This window comes from Salmo trutta, chromosome 6, assembly GCF_901001165.1.
Source record: "Salmo trutta chromosome 6, fSalTru1.1, whole genome shotgun sequence".
NCBI classification, from domain to species: Eukaryota; Metazoa; Chordata; class Actinopteri; order Salmoniformes; family Salmonidae; genus Salmo; species Salmo trutta.
In genome coordinates, this window is record NC_042962.1 from 50,113,507 (window position 1) to 50,121,795 (window position 8,289).

At 50.8% G+C, this 8,289-nt stretch overlaps 1 protein-coding gene across 1 annotated transcript in view; it reads left to right on the forward strand.

The window, feature by feature from the left end:
• Positions 1–6,587: 6,587 nt before the first annotated feature.
• The window catches only part of LOC115196138 (unconventional myosin-X), a 23,068-nt gene continuing 21,366 nt past the window's right edge, over positions 6,588–8,289 (forward strand). The window contains exon 1 of the mRNA XM_029756747.1: positions 6,588–6,769. Within this exon, the coding sequence (XP_029612607.1) occupies positions 6,636–6,769 (134 nt within the window). The 5' untranslated portion in view covers positions 6,588–6,635. The remainder of the gene's footprint in view (positions 6,770–8,289) is intronic.

Here is an 8,289-nt window from a genome sequence, read left to right on the forward strand (position 1 = left end):
TGGTTGTGGTTTGGGAAACGCTGTCACAGTGGCCACTGCCCTTAAAATACTTCACAAATGTCTTCAAGCCACACCTCGCCACCCCCGTCAAACGGGAGCAAACCTACCTCAGAGTCTGTTCAAGTGGCTACAAGAATGTTTTGGGGAAACGTGTCGTTCAGTACAAACCGTTCCGCAACGTAGCAAATGTTGAAGCGAACTGAATGCACCTCAGGTGTCCTTGATTTTTCAGGGTCCTCCTCTCACGCCCTACCCACCCACCCCTTCTATACCTCTCCCTCCCTCACCCCTCCCTCACCCTCACCTCCTTTACATGTAATACAGTAGTCCCCCCCGTGTTGGGGTAGTGTATGGGTCAGGGGTTAGAGGTCACTGACTGGCTGAAAGGTAGCTTTGTGTTCGAGGGACTGAATAAATATGACACTTCCTCTTTCTCCACCTCTATCACCCTGTCTCTCTTTCTTTACCCCCCACTTCTCTCCTTCTCTCTCTCCCTACCTCTCTACTACAGAGGACACGTATCTCTCTCCTTCTCTCTCTCCCTACCTCTCTACTACAGAGGACACGTATCTCTCTCCTTCTCTCTCTCCCTACCTCTCTACTACAGAGGACACGTATCTCTCTCCTTCTCTCTCTCCCTACCTCTCTACTACAGAGGACACGTATCTCTCTCCTTCTCTCTCTCCCTACCTCTCTACTACAGAGGACACGTATCTCTCTCCTTCTCTCTCTCCCTTCATGTATTTCTGTCTGACAAACACAGCCTCTCTCTCTGACCGACAGTGTTGTTGCTGTGTTAGAAAGCTGCTTCAACATCAGGACCCAGCCGTGTCTCTCTGTGCTCCCCTCAAGCACATCTGGATCATCTGTCTGAGAACACACACACACACACACACACACACACACACACACACACACACACACACACACACACACACACACACACAGAGACTAGAGAAAATGGACTGGCTTGAAGAACTAGTGTTTCTTACTAGATTGGAACTTGTATACAGTAAGGCTGTAGACACAATTCTACCTATGTACGTGTAAGTTGGGCTTACGGTGTGTGTGTGTGTGTGTGTGTGTGTGTGTGTGTGTGTGTGTGTGTGTGTGTGTGTGTGTGTGTGTGTGTGTGTGTGTGTGTGTGTGTGTGTGTGTGTGTGTTGTCATGCAGGAGTAGGGGGTTTGCCAAGGGCTGTGGGCCATCTGTTGCTAAAACAATTTGTCTCTCCTCCTCCTCCTGTCTTCACCCCTCCTTGCTGTGTTCTCTACAGCCCTCCTTGCTGTGTTCTCTACAGCCCTCCTTGCTGTGTTCTCTACAGCCCTCCTTGCTGTGTTCTCTACAGCCCTCCTTGCTGTGTTCTCTACAGCCCTCCTTGCTGTGTTCTCTACAGCCCTCTGTAGCTGTGTTCTCTACAGCCCTCCTTGCTGTGTTCTCTACAGCCCTCCTTGCTGTGTTCTCTACAGCCCTCCTTGCTGTGTTCTCTACAGCCCTCCGTAGCTGTGTTCTCTACAGCCCTCCGTAGCTATGTGTTCTCTACAGCCCTCCGTAGCTGTGTTCTCTACAGCCCTCCGTAGCTGTGTTCTCTACAGCCCTCCTTGCTGTGTTCTCTACAGCCCTCCTTGCTGTGTTCTCTACAGCCCTCCTTGCTGTGTTCTCTACAGCCCTCCGTAGCTATGTGTTCTCTACAGCCCTCCGTAGCTGTGTTCTCTACAGCCCTCCTTGCTGTGTTCTCTACAGCCCTCCTTGCTGTGTTCTCTACAGCCCTCCGTAGCTATGTGTTCTCTACAGCCCTCCGTAGCTATGTGTTCTCTACAGCCCTCCGTAGCTATGTGTTCTCTACAGCCCTCCTTGCTGTGTTCTCTACAGCCCTCCGTAGCTGTGTTCTCTACAGCCCTCCTTGCTGTGTTCTCTACAGCCCTCCGTAGCTATGTGTTCTCTACAGCCCTCCGTAGCTATGTGTTCTCTACAGCCCTCCTTGCTGTGTTCTCTACAGCCCTCCGTAGCTATGTGTTCTCTACAGCCCTCCGTAGCTATGTGTTCTCTACAGCCCTCCGTAGCTATGTGTTCTCTACAGCCCTCCGTAGCTGTGTTCTCTACAGCCCTCCGTAGCTATGTGTTCTCTACAGCCCTCCGTAGCTATGTGTTCTCTACAGCCCTCCATAGCTATGGGTTCTCTACAGCCCTCCGTAGCTATGTGTTCTCTACAGCCCTCCGTAGCTATGTGTTCTCTACAGCCCTCCGTAGCTATGTGTTCTCTACAGCCCTCCGTAGCTATGTGTTCTCTACAGCCCTCCGTAGCTGTGTGTTCTCTACAGCCCTCCGTAGCTATGTGTTCTCTACAGCCCTCCGTAGCTATGTGTTCTCTACAGCCCTCCGTAGCTGTGTTCTCTACAGCCCTCCGTAGCTATGTGTTCTCTACAGCCCTCCGTAGCTATGTGTTCTCTACAGCCCTCCTTGCTGTGTTCTCTACAGCCCTCCGTAGCTATGTGTTCTCTACAGCCCTCCGTAGCTATGTGTTCTCTACAGCCCTCCGTAGCTATGTGTTCTCTACAGCCCTCCGTAGCTATGTGTTCTCTACAGCCCTCCGTAGCTATGTGTTCTCTACAGCCCTCCGTAGCTGTGTGTTCTCTACAGCCCTCCGTAGCTATGTGTTCTCTACAGCCCTCCGTAGCTGTGTTCTCTACAGCCCTCCGTAGCTATGTGTTCTCTACAGCCCTCCGTAGCTATGTGTTCTCTACAGCCCTCCGTAGCTGTGTTCTCTACAGCCCTCCGTAGCTATGTGTTCTCTACAGCCCTCCGTAGCTATGTGTTCTCTACAGCCCTCCGTAGCTGTGTTCTCTACAGCCCTCCGTAGCTGTGTTCTCTACAGCCCTCCGTAGCTGTGTGTTCTCTACAGCCCTCCGTAGCTATGTGTGTTTGGCCACATCAAAGTGATGTGATTATGTTTTTGCATCATAATGCATCAAGGTACGTTTCTTCTCTGCTGAAAGGGCTTTATCTTGAAAACTGCTGACTGCTGACATCCACAATATGTTTTTGAGATTGTATTATCAGTGTAATAATGGACAAAGCATTGAGTGTATACGATTCCTTTATCCTGGTGGGTGTGTTATAGTAACCGTGTGTGTGTGTGTGTGTGTGTGTGTGTTGCAGGGGGCGCGTGTATGGGTCAAGGAGAAGGAGCAGCTGGTCCCCTCTACTGTCAGCTCCTGTGGTGACGGAACCCTGGTCCTCACTACCGACTATGGAGAGGTACAACACACACACACACACACACACACACACACACACACACACACACACACACACACACACACACACACACACACACACACACACACAGAGAAATTCATCACAAAGATCTGCAGCAATGGATGCCAGCCTTGCTAGTATTGCACACACACACCATGTCAGTGTTATTCATACTCTGGTTTTCCTTCCAGAATACATACTTCTTTTCTTTATCCACCATTTTCTCTCTCTCTTTCTCTCTCTCTCTTTCTCTCTCTCTCTCTCTCTCTCTCTCTCTCCTGGTGGTATAGGTGTTTAAATGTTAGCTCGGCTGATGGTGAATTTTTAATAGGGAATCAGCAGGATCGGAAAGAGACAGGGGAGTCAATGGGAGGATACGGCAGAGGGGGACAGGGGAGGGAGAGGGCAGCTGGGGACAGGGGAGGGGGACAGGGGAGGGAGAGGGCAGAGGGGGACAGGGGAGGGAGAGGGCAGAGGGGGACAGGGGAGGGGGACAGGGGAGGGAGAGGGCAGAGGGGGACAGGGGAGGGAGAGGGCAGAGGGGGACAGGGGAGGGAGAGGACAGAGGGGGACAGGGGAGAGAGAGGGCAGAGGGGGACAGGGGAGGGAGAGGGCAGAGGGGGACAGGGGAGGGAGAGGGCAGAGGGGGACAGGGGAGGGAGAGGGCAGAGGGGGACAGGGGAGGGAGAGGGCAGAGGGGGACAGGGGAGGGAGAGGGCAGAGGGGAACAGGGGAGGGAGAGGGCAGAGGGGGACAGGGGAGGGAGAGGGCAGAGGGGGATAGGGGAGGGAGAGGGAGAGGACAGAGGGGGATAGGGGAGGGAGAGGACAGAGGGGGACAGGGAGAAAGGGGGAGGAGAGGATTACAGGATGTTATCGATGCAAACAGACATTGTCCTCTTTCTAATGCGAGATTTCTCCCTGTCTCTCTGGTCCTGGAAGACACAGACTCTGACCCAGTTCACCCTGACTGGGCCTTGTTCTGCTGACTACTACTACTACTGACGCTTAGGGCTGGTTTCCCGAACACAGAAGCCTAATGTAAGGGCTGTCATGAGAGAGAGTAGACCAAGGTGCAGCGGAGTTAGTGTTCATCATAGAATATTTAATAGCAGAGAGAACACTATACAAAACAAAACGAGAAAACTGACAGCCAAACAGTACTGACAGCCAAACAGTACTGACAGCCAAACAGTACTGACAGCCAAACAGTACTGACAGCCAAACAGTACTGACAGCCAAACAGTACTGACAGCCAAACAGTACTGACAGCCAAACAGTACTGACAGGTAACACACTGAACAGAAACAATTACCCACAAAACCCAAAGGAAAAACATGCTACTTATGTGTGACTCCCAATCAACAACAACGAGCTTCAGCTGTGCCTGATTGGGAGCCACACACACACCGCCCAAAACAAAGAAATACAAAAACATAGAGAAAGGAACATAGAACGCCCACCCAATGTAACACCCTGGCCTAACCAAAATAAAGAACAAAAAAACGCCTCTCTATGGCCAGGGCGTTACACCTAATCCTCGACTAAAAAGCATTTTAAATGGAGATTCTCCATTGAGTTTGATTTTAGTCTAGGACTAGGCTTCGTCTGTTTCTGGGAAAGTGCCCCTTCAGGTTAAGGGAGGTTAGAGGGCGTTGTAGTTGTGTTGTACAACCGTAAAGAGACAACAGTTGGTGAAATGAACGCAGCGGAGTTACAGTGTTGCCATCGATCAACCGCGTGCTAAAACGTGTGTATTTGTGCCGGACTGTCTGATCCTAGACCTGTGTTGAAGCCAGCTAACTATGGGATGGGGGCCGTCATGCTAGGTTACCGTGGAAACGGCCAGAGAGTGACAGTGGGGGGATTCTCTGTATGTGTTCGTCTGTGATTGACTGGCGGTGTCATCACATGGATGCGTGTATCACTCACTGGATTGGCTTCCATCTCGGTGTCTGTGAGAACATCACACTGGATACACACACACACACACACACACACGCACACACACACACACACACACACACACACACACACATACTAGTAACTGTGAGTCACATTGATTTGTTGGTCATAAGATCGGAAGATCAATGCACTCTAAAAGTGTGTGTGTGTGTGTGTTTTGGTGTGTGGGTGTGTACATGTGCATGTGCGTGTGTGAGGGGTACTGCTCAGCCGCTACAAAGAGTTAGACATATCCTCGACACACACACACACACACACACACACACACACACACACACACACACACACACACACACACACACACACACACACACACACACACACACACACACACACACACACACACACACACAGGCTGTGTTAGAGCTGGGTTATACAGAGAGAAAGTAATGTGACCTGGATTTCAGCGGCTAGCGTGAAAGCTGCAGTGAGAGCTCACGTGAGAACAGGACACGCTCCAGGGACCAGTCCCCACACACACACACACACACACACACACACACACACACACACACACACACACGTGCTATACAATGAATGCCTCCCCTCCTCTTCCGGTAATCTCCTGGCTAAAGGCTTTTGACGGGAAACACAAATCAACTTATATTATCTCTTCTTCTGTCCGTCTGAGCGTGTGTGCGTGCGTGTGTGTGTGTGCGTGTGTCTGGGGAGGTGGTCTATAAATTACACACTCTTGCAGTAATGTAGCGCAAAAGGTGACGTCAAAGCACAACACATGGTTACTAGCTAAGTAGTTCACATCTGCTTTACTGGCACCCAGCCTCAGCCCTACTACCCATAATGCACCTCTCCACAGTAGTATACCACATTACTGTGTTATCCCCTAAATAGGGGAAAGATTTGAAATCATTAATCGACAGAATCATGAATTAACAGGCAGACAGACACAGAACATAGAAAGATACATGGCTTCAAGGACACAGAGACAGACAGAGTGACCTAATGTAGATGATGAAACACACTGTGTGTGTCTGTGTGAGACAGAGGCCACGGCGGATGACCTTATCGACATGATGAGGAGGGATTTCCTTTAAGCTGATCGTATTAGGTCACCCGGTGTGCTTGTCAGGTTTCTGTGTCAGCGTGTGTGTGTGTGTGTGTGTGTCAGAGAATATGCGGAGCACAGAATGTGAGGCTTGCTGACTTGACGTGTCAGCTGAGCGTAAGGGAAGTAAACAAGGACAACTGCTATGTTCTAATCCTCCAAAATGGCTGCCTTCCTCTCTCCGCCTTCTAGCTCTGTTCTCTCATCTGTCTGTGTTTCCCGGAGTAATATATAGTACATTTTATCCTGGTGCTGGATACAAACGTGTGTGTGTGTGTGTGTGTGTGTGTCTCAGACCAACATAGGCAGTATCCTGGCGGCGGTGAACCCTTATAAACAGATCCCAGGCATGTATGACCTAGATAGAGTTGAGCTGTACAGTCGACACCACATCGGAGAACTCCCGCCCCACATCTTCGCTGTAGCCAATGAGTGTTACCGCTGCATCTGGAAACGGCACGACAGCCAATGCGTCCTCATCAGGTGAGATATGATTGGTCGAGTTGGAAGTTGTTGTTTAGGCCTTACCCACCTGACCCCTTGTCCAATCACATCCCATGAAGATTCACTCATTAATCTGATTGGTTACAGACCAAAGGCTAAAAATTAAGGGAACACTTAAACAACACAATGTAACTCCAAGTCAATCACACTTCTGTGAAATCAAACTGTCCACTTAGGAAGCAACACTGATTGACAATACATTTCACATGCTGTTGTGCAAATGGAATAGACAACAGGTGGAAATTATAGGCAATTAGCAAGACACCCCCAATAAAGGAGTGGTTCTGCAGGTGGGGACCACAGACCACTTCTCAGTTCCTATGCTTCCTGGCTGATGTTTTGGTCACTTTTGAATGCTGGCGGTGCTTTCACTCTAGTGGTAGCATGAGACAGAGTCTACAACCCACACAAGTGGCTCAGGTAGTGCAGCTCATCCAGGATGGCACATCAATGCGAGCTGCGGCAAGAAGGTTTGCTGTGTCTGTCAGCGTAGTGTCCAGAGCATGGAGGCGCTACCAGGAGACAGGCCAGTACATCAGGAGACGTGGAGGAGGCCATAGGAGGGCAACAACCCAGCAGCAGGACCGCTACCTCCGCCTTTGTGCAAGGAGGAGCACAGCCAGAGCCCTGCAAAATGACCTCCAGCAGGCCACAAATGTGCATGTGTCTGCTCAAACGGTCAGAAACAGACTCCATGAGGGTGGTATGAGGGCCCGACGTCCACAGGTGGGGGTTGTGCTTACAGCCCAACACCGTGCAGGACGTTTGGCATTTGCCAGAGAACACCAAGATTGGCAAATTCGCCACTGGCGCCCTGTGCTCTTCACAGATGAAAGCAGGTTCACACTGAGCACGTGACAGACGTGACAGAGTCTGGAGACGCTGTGGAGAACGTTCTGCTGCCTGCAACATCCTCCAGCATGACCGGTTTGGCGGTGGGTCAGTCATGGTGTGGAGTGGCATTTCTTTGGGGGGCCGCACAGCCCTCCATGTGCTCACCAGAGGTAGCCTGACTGCCATTAGGTACCGAGATGAGATCCTCAGACCCCTTGTGAGACCATATGCTGGTGCGGTTGGCCCTGGGTTCCTCCTAATGCAAGACAATGCTAGACCTGTGGCTGGAGTGTGTCAGCAGTTCCTGCAAGAGGAAGGCATTGATGCTATGGACTGGCCCGCCCGTTCCCCAGACCTGAATCCAATTGAGCACATCTGGGACATCATGTCTCGCTCCATCCACCAACGCCACGTTGCACCACAGACTGTCCAGGAGTTGGCGGATGCTTTAGTCCAGGTCTGGGAGGAGATCCCTCAGGAGACCATCCGCCACCTCATCAGGAGCATGCCCAGGCGTTGTAGGGAGGTCATACAGGCACGTGGAGGCCACACACACTACTGAGCCTCATTTTGACTTGTTTTAAGGACATTACATCAAAGTTGGATCAGCTATGTAAACTATGTAAAGATACAAGTATTTAATAAGATTATTTCTTTCATTCAGA